This window comes from Odontesthes bonariensis, chromosome 20 (assembly GCF_027942865.1).
Source record: "Odontesthes bonariensis isolate fOdoBon6 chromosome 20, fOdoBon6.hap1, whole genome shotgun sequence".
Taxonomy (NCBI): Eukaryota; Metazoa; Chordata; class Actinopteri; order Atheriniformes; family Atherinopsidae; genus Odontesthes; species Odontesthes bonariensis.
In genome coordinates, this window is record NC_134525.1 from 21,090,248 (window position 1) to 21,107,890 (window position 17,643).

Consider the following 17,643-nt stretch of genomic DNA (forward strand, 5'->3'; position numbering starts at 1 on the left):
CTTATATTAGTTGTGCAGTCAGTTTCTTTTCTGAGATGATCAATAGAGCAGAGGTCTGAATGATCAGAGGTCAACCCAACCTGATGGTGGAACATGAAATACCGACACTGGTCAGCAACCCAAAATATTGCAGTTTCATTGCCATGTATTACAATGAAAAAAATATTTTTTGGGGAAAATAAAACTCTAGTTTTAAAGAGTCAAAATGTAGAAATACAAAATATTCCCTAAACCCACATGTATGTAGTAAACACTGGCCTCTGAAAACAAGCTAAAATAAAAAAAAATACATGCATTGAAATTTCAATAACATAGCGTCTAGAATTTCCTGTTCCCCTGAAAACATGTTGGCTGATGCTACTCCCTTCTTCAATTAATGCCACTGTAATCCCTGTATTATATATTATATATAACTGTATTCCCCTTAAAAGAATGAAGATCAGTGAGTGAGAGGATGATGAATGGTTTGTTTGTGCTTTTATTACATGTGAGGTGCAAATAAACATCAAGTTTTGTGCTTTAATTGATACAGTTTTGTTTAATTCTGATTAGAAGCAAACTACAGACGTCAAATAGACAAACCAACAGATATATAAACACAGATAGGGACTCTTTTTTTATACACTTTTTTAAAAATTTCCTGTAAATGTTTTTAAAAAATGGAAACGAGAGCTGCGGGGAATGAAAGCTTTAAAAAAGACACAAGAAACCGTATTCCTGCCATCTGGAGAAGTCGATCTGTATTTGTTAACATCTCAATGTGCAAAAAGCCTGAGGAGACGAGAGTCGAGTGTCGCGCGCCATCAAGAAATAAATAAACAAATAGCGACAGTCTGGAAAAACCCAACAGACACGCAGTCGGCTTCAGATTTTAATCCAAAATTTTACCTTTTTAAAAAACCAACACGGGAAGCTGAATTATCAGTGGTGTCATCTTTTTTTAACACTCTTCTCTGCTTCATGCAATACGAATGTGATGCAGAAATTGCACCTCATCAGAAAACACATCACAGACCCTTTTTAAAGGAAAATCATAACTGCAGAATCTCATTCAGAGTCGTCACCGAAGATTCATAAATAACCCTGTGGAAGAAGAGGATTGTAAGGTTAATCAGCACGGCTCAAGAACGATCTATCCTTCCTCAGACTGTAGAAACAAAATCATCCGCCTCCCTGTCACTCACCTCTGGATATCCCCGCTATCCGCAGATGAGACTGCATGCTTGTGAAGCTGCTGCTGGACCGACACGGCTGCGCTCTTCAAGCCAGCTTTAGACCGTTCCGCTAACGAGCGACAAACGAGACGCATTTTTATTACCAGAAAACCCTCAAAAATGAAGTAAAATGGCTTTTCTGGAGATGAAAGCTCACCGTGATTGATGACCGCCAGGACGTGCAGGACGGCGGCCAGTTCGATGAGACTGCTGATGGCCTCGGAGTCCAAAGATGAGCCGACCTCTGCCAAAAATGACCTAAAGGAATAAAACATAATATAGCTCTTGAATTCTTTTTTGCAGGACTTTGGTGAGAGGGAAAAAGAGGATCCGAGTGTATACCTGGTGATAGAGGGTGATTTGAGAATGACAGACAGCAGGATGCTGGACAAGGGAGGCATGTCCTCCACCGTCTGTGGGGTGATCATCTCCTCCGGATGGGTCATCTTTAGAAATACAAGCACAGAAGCTGATAAGACACCATCATTTTAGCTCATCAATTAGGTGAAAAACACACAATGACTGCTTAAGAACATCATAGGCAAACAAGATATGTGAATAACATCACAGTCTTCTCATTGCTTTCTTGCCATCTCACACCTTCTGAAGTAAATGTCTCTTCTCCACGATGATGACAGCAAAGACAGTAGAAAAGACTCCACCGAGAGGTGCTCTGTCCCAGGTCTGTGCCACCTGCAGGAAGTCCGTCAGGCCAGGAACAGCTGACTGACACAGCTAAATCAGAGCAGAAAAAGGGACACTCGTCAAAACAATGTAAAATAAAAAGGTGCACCGAATGAATTCAAATCTCTTTAAATAATAAAGCAGAAATGAAGCACGACAACGTACTTGTTTTCCTTCCTCCGGTTCCTTTCGAAGGCGGCGAGCCAAGAGCTCTATAATCTTCTGGAAAATGTTGGCCACCACGCCCAAAATGACAGGGGCCGCATGCTCCTGATTCTCCTGACCCTGGTTTTCATCTTCAGGTACGCAGCAGTTTGCCACCTCCTTCAAAATTGGCAGCACCGCAGGGATACACAGGTAGCCTGCCTCTGAAATTACAAAGGAAAACTTTTACTTTGAAGTGGTTATAGCAGAATGATGCAAAGGAGTTACGTGAAGTGAAATAAAGTGGCTTCCATTCTGAATTCTCTTTCTATCCACTCTAAGCACAAAAACAGACTTTTTAAAACACCCACCTGAGAGCAGGACGAGTGAGCACAGGTGGAGGATTTGACCTTTGAATGCCTCATCGCCCAAACCCACGAGCAAAACGTCACGGCAGACTGTCAGGAAGCTCTGAGGAAAAAAGGCAGCAGCGAATGAAGAAAGTTTCACATGTAAAAAACTAAAAAAAGAAAAATACAACAAATGCAGTCTTAGGCAAACTAAATTATAGTGTAAAATGGTAGCTACAACCTGTGAGCACTAAAACACATGCATGGTTAGTTTCGAGATTTGTATGCAGGAGCAACATGATGGCAGAGTGAGAATAATGGCAGGAATGAGAAATGAACCCACGGCAGCACAGCAGGCTGGTGAACAGGAGCAGGCGTGGACAGAGCGTGTGTTGCATGAAGCGGAACAAGAAATGAGTCTAAACTTACAGAGCAGAACTGAAGGTCCCGCGCATGGCAACCTAACCGTGCGTTTTTGTCTACCACAGCCTCGGCACAGGCTACGTGCTGGAGGGAATTTGAGTCGAATGGAAATCTGAGGTGGCAATTTATGAACCAAAGAGATGCGATTCCATCTGCCTGCTGAGAAATCGCGTTGCTTGGTTTGACTTTACAGCCCAGATAAAATATCTGACAAATGCACTCCAACACGAAACGCCGTCCAGCTCATACATGATTCAAATAGGAAAACTGCAGCTGCACAATTTGGGTTGGCCACTGGTCTGATTATGTGGGGAAAGACTTGACTGCAAAAAAATAAAATAGCTTAAATCACACTTGAGAGACAGAGAAGAGCATCAAAACTCTTCTTGATAGAGACAAGTTTGCCCAAATAAAATGCTCGATGCTTTCATAGTTTTTAGAAGTCTGGCAAGGTTCAATAAATACTCCTGATGAAAACTGGAGCTCACTATACATATATATAGATATATAAAGGCTGCTTTTCTGAAGCTTTGTGTGAAGAAAAAAAAAAAAAGAAGGTAGCAGAAGAGCTCACCTCCGTTATCTGTGCGGCCAGAGGCTGCGACTTCTCCAAATCCTCGCCATCATCTCCGATACGTTTAGTCAGAAAGGGCAGCACCCTGTCTGCGAGCCACGCTGCCACGTGTTCCAGAGAGAGCAGGTAGTCTCGTCCTTCTGTCAGCTAGGAAGCAGAAAATACCTCAATTACTTTTCTGCTTTAACCTAACGTAGGCTGGCTCACAGCATACAAGGAGAAGAATCCTCTGTTGCCTTAACTGACTGATCAGTTACCAAATATGTGGACAGTCCCTCTAAAGAAAAGAATCCAGTCCTCAGCTATTGGGAGGAGGTCTCATTAACAAAGATAAAAAACCACATTGTGCTGTGCCTCATCACACAAAAATAAAACTGCCTTAATGCATCACACGCTGCATCTATGACTAGGGCTGTCGCGGTGAGGGAATTCCCACCGCGGTGACTCATAGCCGCTCAACAGCGCGGTATGCGGTGATATCGCATTTTTGTTCATTAGGCTACTTTCCACGACATGCAATGTTAGATGAAAATCGAGCGCATAATCCGGCTTTTTTTCCCAGCGATTCTGACATTTCACTTTGCTTTGCCTGTCATTTACTCGCTCACAGACCAGCATAGCGGAGATCAAGCAGCGCATACCCCAGTTCTGCAACATTGTTGCCAGTGCCACATGGCAAATATCAACATTGTTGCAGACCTGCGCATGTTTCGTTTAGTAATGACGGAGAAAAACGAAGCAGATCAGCGCAGCAGTTGAGCTCACGTGTCCGGGATACAGTTTTTTTTAAACAGACTGCCGCCGACCAACCAACCCAAGCTGAACTTTAACTGTTTCCGCGAAGTTGTTAGAGCTTATTTCTGGCACGGCACATTTTTTAAACGTTTTTTTTTTTTTAAATAGTTTCACCTACACAGTTTTGTTGAAATGATCAGGACACGCACCGCGGAGGTCCTCTCAGCACCGCGGTGATTGCATTTTGCGGTTATCGCGACAGCCCTATCTATGACGACATCACGGCTTTGTAGTTTGATTTGTTCATCTGCTCGTTCTGTTTTTAATCTCCATTTTAGTGTCCCCACTTTTTGGAATTAGGGTTTTTAAACATGGCAGCGCCAGAAAACCACTTTGTCCCCACTGGATGAGTATCTGTGAACATGACGAGGATTAAGGCGGTGGAAGCTGAACGTGGCGACTTACATCGTGTTGCAGATGTGCACCGAGACGGCCATGATGCATGAAAGCTTTCAGTGCCGTTTCCAAGCTGGGACAGTCGGGGCCTTCTGTGGAGCTGAGGTGACTGTACAGCACGCTCTGCACAGTGAACACACGTCTTACAAAAGCAGAAACTTCCAAATCACCTGTTAAAGGGGAATTCCTGTATTTTCAACATTAAGCCTCTTTTCTGAGTCGTCTGCAATGTTTTAGAACCCCCCTCACCGCTTTTTTGATGTTTACTGCTGTCTCTGGTATTTGCCTAATTTTGATTCTTCTCAACCTGCTTCAGAACGGCTAGTCATGTGCATGTCTTAAAAGGTCCGTAAAAGACTGGATGTTCGGAAATGCAATACACCTAGCAGCATTTCCGGTGCTAGAGAACTACAAACATGTCCGCTATCGACGAACATCCAGTCTTCAATACAACTCAATGGGATTTACAAAATGTCAAATAAAACACGACAGAAGCAACTTTTCGCTACGAAATTTGATATGGATTACCAGTGCACACCAGTAACCACTCCGGTGAGTTGATTAATTTGAAAACGGACGTTTATTGTGCTTTTACGGACCTTTTAAGACATGCACATGACTAGCCGTTCTGAAACAGGTTGAGAAGAATCAAAATTAGGCAAATACCGGAGACAGCAGTAAACATCAAAAAAGCGGTGAGGGGGGTTCTAAAACATTGCAGACGACTCAGAAAAGAGGCTTAATGTTGAAAATACAGGAATTCCCCTTTAACTCTGTGCATGAATGTGAGAGTGTTCGAGCAGGGAAGCATGACTCCACTGTGTTGAAGTTTCCTAAGAAAGCAGAAAATGTTCTGTTTTGTTACCTTCCAGTTCCCTAGAACTGTGTGGAGCTGCTTCAGAGGTCTCTGACCGAGAGCCAGCACTTTCTCCCGTGTCGAAGTATGAGAGAAAAGGTATTCCAGGTACGCCAGTGCCAGGTCTGGTTTGGCCTCCACAGTCTCCTGAATACGCACCTTTTTACTGGTGGTTGTCTTGGCCTGAGGTTGGAAAGAAGACACTTTAAAAGATTAGGAAGGAAAATCTGTTTATGTTTACAATTTTCTTCATCTCTTTAAAATCTAAGAAACTATGTGCTACAACTTTGTCTCTTGTTACGCTGACTGACCCCTTTCTTGGGAAGGGCCTCGGTGAGCCAATCGGTGAGCAGTTCGAGGACGTCAGCAGCCTGGCCCCAGCTACAGATGCAGTCCAGCAGCTGGCTGTACTGTGTTGGAGCAGCTCCCGAGTCCATCCTCCTCAGTCTGGACAGGACTCCACAGCTAGCACAAGAAAACGAGACGAGAAGACACGTTAGACGAGATGAAATCAGGAAAAGAGGCAGCTTGAAAAAAAAGAAAGAAGGATAAGATGGGAACAATGTCAGAAAGAGATGCATTGCTGCTCACCTGAATGTTGGAAATGCAGCTGGAGGCATACATGAGGCCAGTTGTATGAGAGGAACAGTGGATCGCTCATCCTGAAAAACAATCATCATTTCTTTACAGCAACATCCGCTTCTACACAAATATACAAAATAATACAATGCAGTGCGGCAGATGTACCTCAAATGCCTGAAAATACTTGGCCATAACGTTGCCGAACTTCGCAGCGGTGTATTTGTGCGCCTCTTCGTTTTGTTTCAGCGCCTTCTCGACGCTTCTCCACAGGATGACCACGACCTCCAGCAAACTGGACACAACAGCCATGTCTTGTCCCAACGTAACAGATTCAGCCTGCGAAATTTGACTCCATCAATGCAAACACACATTTTACACACATCAGCTGGTCGTTAGGCCCGAGATACAGCAGCGGTTTAGGCTGACAGCTAGAATGCTAGAATGCTATTTTAAGATAAGGTTTGGGTCCCTTACTGATAACACTGGAGAGCAAATGAAATCAGGAGGTGATTTATGTGGCCTCTCAACTGTGGCTGATGAGTTTATCTCAACAACCTTGTAAACGGACTCATTGTGCATCTGTGACGGCAGCAACGTGAGGACAGTTTCAGCATGTGTGGACCTCATAATCACATCTGACGCTGGAGATGGAGAGTATCTGCGCATGCATGGACGCTTGTGTGTGGCCTCGGAAATCTTTTTGTTTTTGTTTTACTGAACACTGATGGTGGCATTTCTGTTGGGGCTTGTGTGCAACTGTCTCATGTTACTGTTTATTCTTTTATTTTTTTTATTACAGCCAGCTACAACTGTTAAAATAACTACAGCATCACTGTGCCGTTCTTCTCCTTCTCTGTTGAGGGTTTCCCTCTTACCGTGCTGTTCTCCTTGTTGCTGTCATTGATCTCCGTCAGGTCGCAGTCAGGGACGCAGCTGTTCAGAGTGCGGCGGATCGCCAACATCAGCTTTACTGGAGGAGAAGAAACATAAATATGAGCACAGAAGCATCGTAAAAGAGAGCTACAGCGAGCAAACCAATTCCACATTTTCGTCTGGTCACTCTTGCACCTACTTATGTTTGTTGGCGCTGTATGTCTGTGAGCAAACTGGTAGAACTTCCTGGCAGCCATGGGGTTCATCTGGATGAGAGTGACGCAGCGGCAGCACCACTCCTTCTCCGACTCGTTGACAGGGAAGAAAGACTTGAAGAGCAGATCAACAATACGCCTGGAGACTGAGTGCGAGTCTACAGCCAGGCGGGCCAGCAGGTGGTCCATGTTGCATATGTCCCAGAACTGGAGATCATTATTAAAGAAATGAGGATAAAAAGCATTTCATCACCAACATTAAGGGGCATCTTGTAATAGGAGGTTGAATTGCACCTGAAGCAGAGAAGGTTTAAATGATGCAGTACAATGAAAACCTCTGCACACAGTACCTTGGCGGCACGGACTGCTTTAATCTTGATCAGCATGTCAAGGAAAGCTGTGCGGACTTTTTCTGAGGTGTCATGGAGGCTGTACTTGAGGTGGGGCAGGAGTTTTTCCAGTAGCGGGTGGCTGAGAGGGTTGTCCAGAACAATAGTCAGACACTGGAGGGGGCGAAAAAAAATTGTACAAACCACAAATTATCACACATCCTGTCCACAGTGACAGTAGCCCCTTTCACACTGAGGAAGAACCCGCGTTTAATCCGCAAATTTAGCGTGTCCGCTGTTGCGTTCACACTGCCGACCCGGGCTGCCGCGTCAACTCGACTCACCTTTCGACCCGCGTCGGACCCTAGTCTTTTTGCCGAGCCGAGTTTGGTGTGAACGCAATCGACGCGGGTCGGACGTGGGCGTGGCGTGACGTGAGGAGTTTAAAAGACAGAATGGACAGCTGATTCAGAACAACAGCGACAGGTGAGGACATGTTTCACTCTGTTTTAGCCTACAACAAGTTCGAGACATTTTTGAAGATGGCCAACTGGGGAGACAAGGAGGTCCGCGAGCTCCTCAGCCTCCGAGCAGAGGACGTTATTTACCGCCACATTTCGGGGACTATAGTGCTCTTGTATTCTCCGCATATGTTCTTCGGCGGCATCCCACGTTGTAACCATCCACACCCCGTAAAATAACATCTCCATGAACTGCATATACAATTGCAAAAACGAGTCCTCAAGGTGTATTTAACCCTACCTCCGACGCATGGCTTGTGCCTACGTCATTGTACACGCCCAGCATTTTCTGTGTTTCGTGTGACGCTCTGCCACTAGGCAACGCCCCCTGAACTCGGCTTCAGGCGACACGGGTCACCCTGACACGCCAAGCGTTCACATTGCTCGACGCGGGTCGAAGGTACAATTTGGACCCGCTAAGGTAGCGGGTCGCAGTGTGAAAGGGGCTTGTGATCCTCACAGCTTACAGTGACAAAGCAAGAAATCTCAAATACTGGAGCCACAGGGGATTTATGCGTCGAATCAAAAAGGTTCTTGCTTTTTTTGTGCAGAACCAAACTTCTGATTAAAGGCTAAATTCCATATAATATAATTAGATCTTTATAATTGAAAAAAAAAAAAATAAATAAATCATAGATCCTCACATTTTACATTCCGTTTATTTGTGACGACACACAGGGAAATACACAGCTTTGTCTCCACTCTTTTTATGGTGCCCGATTAGATTAAATCAGCCAAAAAGACCAGTACAAGGTACATGTTCTCCCCAAAAGCAGAGTCGTAGATTTTCATCATCTCTGGTTTTGAAAAAGTTTAAAGAGGTTTTTTTTTTAACCCCTAAACTTTGCAAACTTTTCTGACCTTTTGTGCAAGCGGCTTCAAGTTGGTAAATAATTCCCTGCATGGTTCTAACATTTAGGATTTTCCACCTGAAGTATTTTTTCCAAGGCAACACTCAACGAGGACACCAAGACATCCAGTTTTGGGGGTTTTTTTACCTTAAAAACTGAGCAGCGGACGTCGGGGGAGCTGATGTCGGCCGCAAGCTCCAACACCACCTTCTTCAGGAAGTCTGTGATGATAGTCGGAGGAAGGAGCTCCCAGCACTTCGCCAGGATTTTACAGACGCCCAAAGTAGCACTGGAACGCACGGTGGGGTGAGGGTCATCGAGGAGGCCCTGGGGAGTACAGAGGGTGGTTTTAATTTTAGACTATTGGCCATCACTACAGCTCCCACTTAATCCATAAACTCATTACATTGACAAAAAAAAACATTTACTAAGCAATTCACGATCAGTTTCCTCCCAATAAAAGAGGCTAAATAATTTAAAGAGTTCTTACCATTGCTGTGTCCAGCTGCTTTTGAATGTTCATGTCTGTGTTCTCATTGTTTTGATCTGGATCGTGGACCGGGAAGGCCTCAGTGAAAAGCAAAGTGGCATTTGCACGCACCTCAAAGTTAGGAACCTGAAAAACACAAACAAACACCAAAACAGAAGTCCATAAGACAACGATAAGATAGTAAAACACCAGCATGAATGAAGTGACTATGTGTGCGTACGTTGAGAGCCTTCCAGAGTATCGGCCTGTAGAGTTTATAGAGCATCTTGTCCACGCTGTGACAGCCTTTCCTTGAGTGGAAGTAGCTCACAATCTGCACACGGGAGCAAGGAGTTCGGAGTCAATGCACACCAATTAAAACGCTGAAGAAAGAAAGAAAAGCAACTTCTACAGATTGCAGCCCACCTGTCGGACTTTGCCGTGGACAGGTGACGTCCTGTGAAGGAAGATTGCATTCTGCATAAAGTCCTGAATGCATGAGCTCTCAATCTTCTCCAAGAAGTCTCCACTAGCCTTCTTCCATGCTCTGAAGTAGAGCTCCGTGATGTGAGTCATCATGCTCCTGAACAAAACGGTTTGGAAATAATTAACATGAATAGGAAACTGAGCAGTGTAATTGAAAATAAGGCACGCCTCTTACTTGCTATAAAACTCCAGCTGGTTTTTGATGGTGCCATGAATAGCCCAAATGAAATCGACGTTCCAGCTGAAAAGAAACACCAAGAATCGCTTCCCCTGTGACAATGCACACATCGTCAGACTGACAGCTCAAGGACAAAGGCGCATCTCTAATATTAATAACAGCAAATCATAGAAACACAACACGCACGCGGAGCAGCTAAAGATCGTTCTACTCACGTCATCATTTCTAATGTAAGTAGGACGGTGAAAGCACTGAAGCAGCAGGTCGATTATCTGCTTGTTGTCCTCTGATGTGTAGTCCAGACTCAAAAGCACCTCGTGGAGACTCCATACTCTCTGAATCTCAGCACCCTGACAAAAGGCCACAGATGAGAACGTTATTTTGATAAATCCTATCGGGTTCTCACTCCTCTGTTTGTAGAGGTTATCAGTTATCTACAGACAGTTGTGACTCATCCCGCGTTTGGCTGTCACGACTGCTTTACTCTGGCTTAGAAAACATCCCCGTCCTTTTGCAAACACATTGAACTGGCTGACAGGCAAACTGAGAGGAAACACTGACTGGTTTCTTCAAGACGAAGCTCTTCTGCAGGGAGGTGAGGAAAGCCGTGCGCCCAAACTTTTCCTTCTCCTGCAGGCTCCTCTTCCACCAGGCCTCGTACAGCAGCTGTATGTGGAGCTGCAGAGGCGCCTCTGACACAGGAAGTGACACAAGGACTTCTGCGGGAAGGAGATGGAAAAAACAAAAAAAAAAAAAAAAAAAAATCAGCTCAGGATTCTGAGATAATCAATTTGGAATTACGGAGCAGCACTAGGAATATTCTTTTATTCGAGGAACAGCATAGGTCATTCCCTCACAATTAGCATTTCCTCTTCAACAACTGACTGATGATTTGATTCCACTTCTGTATTTTTCTCTCAGGACAGGAATGTGCGATGAACCGCTGAGAGTAATTATGAAAAGTACCTGATGTTACCATTAGTGTTTGTTGCTTTTGCCTCTTTTAATCTTCCTTAAATCATATAGAAGCCTAACATTCCCGCAAAAGCAAGCTAATTGTAAATATAAGCACTCACATTTTCTGTGGGCACTCACCGTGAAGCCTGTGTGCAATTTCCAAAAGGCCGGCGTAGGTGTCGCCCTCTTGTAAAACATTTAGGGACACTGTAGCCACAAGTGTCACGCCGTCCACAACAGCCGTGACATGTTTCTGTGGGGGAAGATTTTTGGGTGGATGCTCAGAAAAAATGCAAGCAGAAGACATAACCAAAACTAAAAGGGAATTACAATAAAAATAAGAAGATGCAGTTGCTTTGTATGCACCTCATCCATAAATTATTAAATCAACACAGTAGCCTTAAAGTGTTCACGTTTTAAATCTTTCTCAAAGTCCAATTCAAGTACTTTTCATGCATTTTTAAGGCGAATTTTCAAGATTTTCCTGTACCTCAAGGTAGTGTTAAATCACTCAGTACTAAGCAGTTTCAAACACTGCCTTCAAAATTCAAGCACTTTCCAAATCTTGAAAACATGTTAAAACTTTCAAAGATCGGTTAAACGTAAACTCACAGGGTCTGCAGTCGCCTCCTGCTGCATGTCCTCCTCGCAGCGGTCTGGAGGTAAATCCAGCAGGATGTCCCGAAGGAGCAACTCCAGCCTCCCCCACAGAGCTTCTCTCTGGTTTCTGGGCATCTCCTGCACCACCTCTTCCACATCGAAGGGATCAGCTTTGTCTTTCTGCTCAGCAGTACAGATGGAAGCACGGATTGAATTCGAGAGCTGCAGATTTTTCTTCATTTTCAAATCAAAAAACAGTTGTCATGCAGGGCCCCGAACACACCTTTAAAGCAGGTAGTTGTTCTAGATGGTCCTTTAAACTCAAACATACAACAAATCTTTCTGACTGCAGACACAATACATTTCAAATAAAAAAACATCCAGTCTTGAACTAATATTGAAAAACTAACTCAGGCATTTGTTGCTTCTAGGGATAAATATTGTCCCCATGTCCAAATATCTCTCAGAAACACCTTCAGCTGATACAAAAACATTGCAGTGAAAGCAAAGATAGGAACTGGGGTTAATGGTAAGGATCCTATTTCAACCATATTAGTTTCTCCTCATTTGCAAAACTCCAGATTAGATTTTAAAATCCCTCATCTTACATACTTCCTGCTTCTGAAGAGTGCAGACGTCTCTGCTTCCTCCTGCTGCTTACTGCTTTATTCGCTTTAAATCATTCTACTTCTTTCCACAAGTCTTGGATATAATTTTATTATTTTTCTTTTAATTGTATATTTGTAAACGGTACTAGCCCTCCTGTTTACAAAGCGAATCGGACAGAACAATGTCTCCTAACCCTGCAGTATCAGTGAGCTGCACACAGTGTGAGCAACTCTTTGCTCACACTACAGAAGCGATCGACACCTCCACACAAATAGGAATAGAGACCATTCTAATCGGGGATTCTATAACACAGCCTGTCAGAATGGCAAAGACGGAAAATATAACTTTTTCTGATACATCAGTCAGGGAAGTGATAGATATTTTGCCGACCATTCTGTCTACTCATCCAGATGGCACGAGGATCATTGTCCACACAGGGTCTTTTGATATTCTGAGAAGGAAGATTGGCTCTGAGATCCTGAAGAAGGATTTTTCTCTGCTGTTGGAGAGACTGTGTCACTATGGAGCACACCGTGTCTCCATTTCTGGCCCCATTCCTACTGTGGGTAAAGGAATTGAACTTTTCAGCAGACATCTCGGCCTGAACACATGGTTGTCAAATGCATGCATCGCCCATGGGATTAAGTTCATTGATAACTTTAATATTTTTTGGAACTGTAAGGAGCGTTTCAGACCTGATGGCGTGCATCCCAATCGAGCTGGATGGAGATTACTTACACTTACGTCTTGCTGTTGGGACGGCAAACCCAAACATGACTGTACAGATTAGACTGAAGGACACAGCAGCGAGGCAAACAACCCCCAGCCCTCCCCCCTCACCAGACCCTTTACTCCACATCACCCAAGGTCTCCAAAGGATGTCTCTATCCCAGCCAGGACTCCAGCGACCACCATCAACCGAGAAACGCAGGGCACCCCCTCCTCCTCTTACATCATCTGTCCTGGCAGAGCAGGACACAAGGGGATGTGCAGGGTGTTCAAGGAGCAGCACAACATCCAGAGTTCAGAACAAAGATAGTACTGTTCAAAACAAAGATACCATGCCATGATGTGTTCAGGGTCCCTGCTATAGAAGTCTGATTACTGACAGCTGTTCTGAGAACAAGCTGGGACCCAATAGGATTCCTGTTTTAGTTAGTAAAAGAAGGAATCGAAAACAGTCAACTTCCTGGGTGGATCTATCTAATCTGTTAACGGTACCACGTACAACTCAGAATACAACAGAGACCAGTGTAAACTCCACAAAGCTAGCCTAACTTAATATTAGATCTCTGTCCAATAAGTCACTGTTAGTTAATGACTTCATAATTTCACACAATTTAGATTTTCTTTTTCTGACAGAAACATGGTTAACAGAGAGCACAAGTGCTACTGTTCTTAATGAAGCAGCCCCCCCAAACTTTAGTTTTATGGATAAATGCCGAAATGGGAGGAACGGTGGGGGAGAAGCTGCCTTATTTAAAGATACATTCCAGTGTAAAGAGATCTCATTTGGTGATTTCACTTCTTTTGAATATCTGAGTTTTATTTTAAAGGGTGTTCCTAAAATCCTGTTCTTAATCATTTACAGATCTCCAGGATACTGTGCAAGTTTTATTGATGAATTTTCTGAATTATTGTCTGTTATTTCGACTGATTTTAACCATTTTATCTTGACCGGGGATTTTAACATTCACATGGATAATATGACGGATGGTACTGCCAAAGAATTTTCTTCTGTGCTGGACATGTTTGGTTTGTGGCAACATGTAACAGAACCTACCCACCTTCGAGGTCACATTCTGGACCTGGTCATTTCTAAAGGTGTTGATATTTCTTCTGTTGTGGTTATTGATTTGGCCTTGTCTGACCATTTTTGTATTTTATTTGATTTACATATTACTCAGAATGTTCAAACAACCAGTTTCTCAGTTAAGAAGAGGAACATTAATGAGAAAACAAGTGCTCAGTTTAGGGAGGCCATAGCTATGTTACCAAAAATGAGCGCAGAGTCGGTTGAAGGAACGCTGGATCATTTTAACTTGAAAATTTTTAATGTAATGGAAGCTGTTGCACCGATAAGAATCAAGAGCACCTTGATCAAACAGAAAACCCCATGGAGAAACACCACTACGGTCAAAAATCTGAAAAGAGAATGCAGGAAAGCTGAACGTAAATGGAGGAAAACAAAGCTTCAGATTCACTATGAGCTGTACAAAGAAAGCCTGCGTAGTTATAACAATGAGCTGTGCAAGGCCAGACAGCTGCATTTATCTGAAATGATTAATAAGAATGTCAACAATTCTAGAACTCTGTTTGCTATGGTTGAAAAACTCACAAATCCTCCTAAACAGTCAAACCCAGACCTCCTCTCCACTGAGAAATGCAACGAATTTGCCAACTTTTTTAGCCAAAAAATCAAAACGATTAGACAAAACATTCACGGAACACAGACAAACAAGAAAACTAATCTGCGTCTAAAACCTAGAAATAACTCTGACGTTATGTCACAATTTAATATTGTTAATTTAAAAATCCTAGAGGAAACAGTTCGGCAGCTGAAATCAACAACTTGTTCTCTGGACATAATACCATCCGACTTTTTAAAAACTGTTTTTACCTCAGTAGAAAGTGATCTCCTACAAATAGTTAACAGCTCACTGGCATCAGGCATTTTTCCCAAGTCACTAAAGACAGCTGCCATTAAGCCACTCCTAAAGAAGAGAACTCTAGATGCCTCTATGATGAACAACTACAGACCTGTCTCTAACCTCTCTTTTATATCTAAGATTATTGAGAAAGTTGTATTTAACCAGCTCAACGACTTTCTGAATGAAAGTGGAAGTCTTGATAACTTTCAGTCAGGCTTCAGACGTCATCACAGCACTGAAACAGCTCTGGTCAAAGTGTTAAACGACATTAGGTTGAATACTGATTCTGGTAATGTTTCAGTCCTGGTTCTGTTGGACCTCAGCGCTGCGTTTGATACTGTAGATCACAGAATCCTGTTGCACAGGCTGGAAAACTGGGTTGGACTTTCTGAGGCAGTCCTTAACTGGTTCAGGTCCTACTTAGGCCGGAGTTATTTTGTTACTATTGGTAGCTATGAATCTGAGCGAGTGGCCATGACTTGTGGAGTCCCCCAGGGGTCAATTCTTGGACCTCTTCTGTTTAACTTGTATATGCTCCCTTTGGGTCAGATATTGCAGAATTTTAACATCAATTATCACAGTTATGCAGACGGTACACAACTTTACGTGTCTCTGTCACCGGACGACTGCAGCCCAGCAGATGTCAGTGTCTGGAGCAAGTAAACACCTGGATGAGAGAGAATTTTCTACAATTAAATGAAGACAACTGAGATCATTCTGTTTGGTAGCAAAGAGAAGAGGGTCAGTCTCAAATATCTTGAGACTCGGGACCTTACAATCACTGACCAAGTTCGTAACCTCGGAGTGTTGATAGACTCAGATCTGAATTTCAGCAGCCACATCAAAGCTGTCACCAAGGCAGCTTTTTACCATCTCAGAAACACCAACAGAATTAAAGGTTTCCTCTCCCAAAAAGACCAGGAGAAACTCATCCATGCATTCATCTCCAGTAGACTCTATTACTGTAATGCTCTTTTAACTGGACTTCCCAAAAAGAGCATTAAACATCTGCAGCTCATCCAGAACGCTGCTGCTAGAGTTTTAACCCGGACTAAGAGATCTGAACACATCACACCAGTTTTAAAATCTTTACACTGTCAGTCACAGAATAGATTTTAAAAGTCTGCTGATGGTTTACAAATCCCAGAACGGTTTAGGCCCAAAATACATCTGTGATATGTTCAGAGAATATAAACCCAGCAGGGCTCTTAGATCCAAGGACTCAGGTCAGCTGGTCCAATCCAGAGTCCAGACTAAACATGGAGAAGCAGCATTTAGCTGTTATGCTGCAAACAAGTGGAACAAACTGCCAGTGGAGATTAAACTTTCCCCAAATGTAGACATTTTTAAATCCAGGTTAAAGACATTTCTGTTCTCATGTGTCTATGCATGAAATCTGCACGCTATCTTTTAACTTATCTAGACTGTTGCTTGTTTTTAAATGCATTTAAATTATTTTATTTGTTTCTCTTTATATTCTTTTATGTATTTCAATGCTTCTTCCACTCCCTACTGCAATGCTTTTATTTTATGTAAAGCACTTTGAATTGTTTGTACATGAAATGTGCTATATAAATAAATTTGATTTGATTTGATTACATTAAAAGCACTTTATGTCCAAGCTCCATCATAACCTAAAGATCCTAAAGTAGCATTTTATCTCAACAAAGCACTTTGCTCTCAGGGTGGAGGGTTAGAAGTGGCAAATAGCTTCAGCTATCAGGCTCCTCAGTTGAGGTTGAGGCAGCAAACACCCACTGTACTTTAAAGATTAGCCTTTAAATTTTCCTTTTTTGTGTTAGAGCTTATTGTTGGAGCATTTCCTCCTTACTGACAATTGCACAGTGCTCGCTCAAGGACACAGTCTTTTTCAAAGAAATATTTCTAGACCGTAATGTGTAAAGGGCTGTGAGATTACTTTTGTTGTGATTTGATGCTTAAAAAATGCAATTTAGCGTGACTAAGAACCCATCAGATCAAGCACACAACAAATGCTGAAAAATCATCCAAACAGACACACATGATTACATTTGCTTTTATTTTCAATAACACTACAACCTACTTTAGGCCAATGAAACCTGAAGTGTACAGCTCTGTTACTTTATAAAGACCTTCTGATGTAATACAAGGCAAGCCTTGTGTTTATTTCCCGAACTTGAAATCCTTCCTGCACTAGTTACAATTGACAGTTCCACCATTATGACGCGATTTTTTTAAGTTTTAAACTTGAAAATGCTCAGACTATCTCAGTCAAACACAACAGCCCTACAATGTTCGTGTTTTACGTCTTGAAGCACAGAGAGCACAAATTACACATTCAGTTCAGATTACCATTAGCATGAACTTACATGAAGTTAGCTACTTACATGGAGCTGAATAAAGCGAAGGAAATCCTCCACTTTTTCCTTACAGGCGGCCTCTAGAAATGCCTCTCGCTTGGACATGATTCCTGGTCCACAAGTGATACGAAGCGACCTGAAAATGTCAAGAAAACCTACAATGGAAAATCCAGTACCGTTAGCGAGTATAAAGCTAGCAGGGTAATAACAGTTCCAAGACCAAAACAAATGTGGTTGTCCGTTTCTCGTTAGCGTTAAAAGTGTTGTTTGCCAACATAAATCTGACTCTTACAGCCGAAAAGCGTCGTGTTAACAATTAAATCCATAAAAATACCACCTATGCACACATTTTTTTTCGTCAGTTACCTTGTTATCAGCGATTTTGGGAGACGGCAACAGTGAATTGACAGTCAACCATAACAGCAGTGAACCCGCGCAAATTCGGATAGTTTTAGCGTCATGACGTCATACGTTTTCCTCCGTCAATGCTAACGTATTGATGTTGTTTCACTCTTGAACCACTTGATGGCGACAAATCACCAATAAT

General features: G+C 42.9%; 1 protein-coding gene across 1 annotated transcript; it reads right to left on the minus strand.

Annotated features, from left to right (window-relative positions):
- Positions 1–563: 563 nt before the first annotated feature.
- On the minus strand, positions 564–17,533 carry ncapg2 (non-SMC condensin II complex, subunit G2). The gene is made up of 27 exons (XM_075452198.1): positions 17,463–17,533; positions 17,124–17,251; positions 11,510–11,677; positions 11,036–11,150; positions 10,502–10,659; positions 10,156–10,290; positions 9,938–10,032; positions 9,703–9,859; positions 9,518–9,610; positions 9,298–9,423; positions 8,955–9,134; positions 7,457–7,609; positions 7,091–7,313; positions 6,894–6,988; positions 6,184–6,354; positions 6,028–6,098; positions 5,748–5,901; positions 5,446–5,619; positions 4,590–4,703; positions 3,390–3,536; positions 2,414–2,513; positions 2,064–2,266; positions 1,815–1,949; positions 1,557–1,660; positions 1,372–1,472; positions 1,185–1,284; positions 564–1,083 (listed from the first exon to the last, which is right to left on the minus strand). The coding sequence occupies exons 2-27, from the start codon at positions 17,199–17,201 to the stop codon at positions 1,032–1,034; spliced, it is 3,402 nt and encodes a 1,133-aa protein (XP_075308313.1). The 5' UTR covers positions 17,202–17,251; positions 17,463–17,533; the 3' UTR covers positions 564–1,031.
- Between the last annotated feature and the right edge of the window lie 110 nt (positions 17,534–17,643).

Bases quoted from the DNA above. Each gene is read 5' to 3' on its own strand.
- ncapg2 (XM_075452198.1), bottom strand. From the start codon at position 17,201: ATGTCCAAGCGAGAGGCATTTCTAGAGGCCGCCTGTAAGGAAAAAGTG. The intron at 11,678-17,123 runs GTAAGTAGCTAA...ACTGCTGAGCAG, and splicing joins TTCGCTTTATTCAGCTCCAT to AAAGACAAAGCTGATCCCTT. The intron at 1,950-2,063 runs GTACGTTGTCGT...GCTCTGATTTAG, and splicing joins AACCGGAGGAAGGAAAACAA to CTGTGTCAGTCAGCTGTTCC.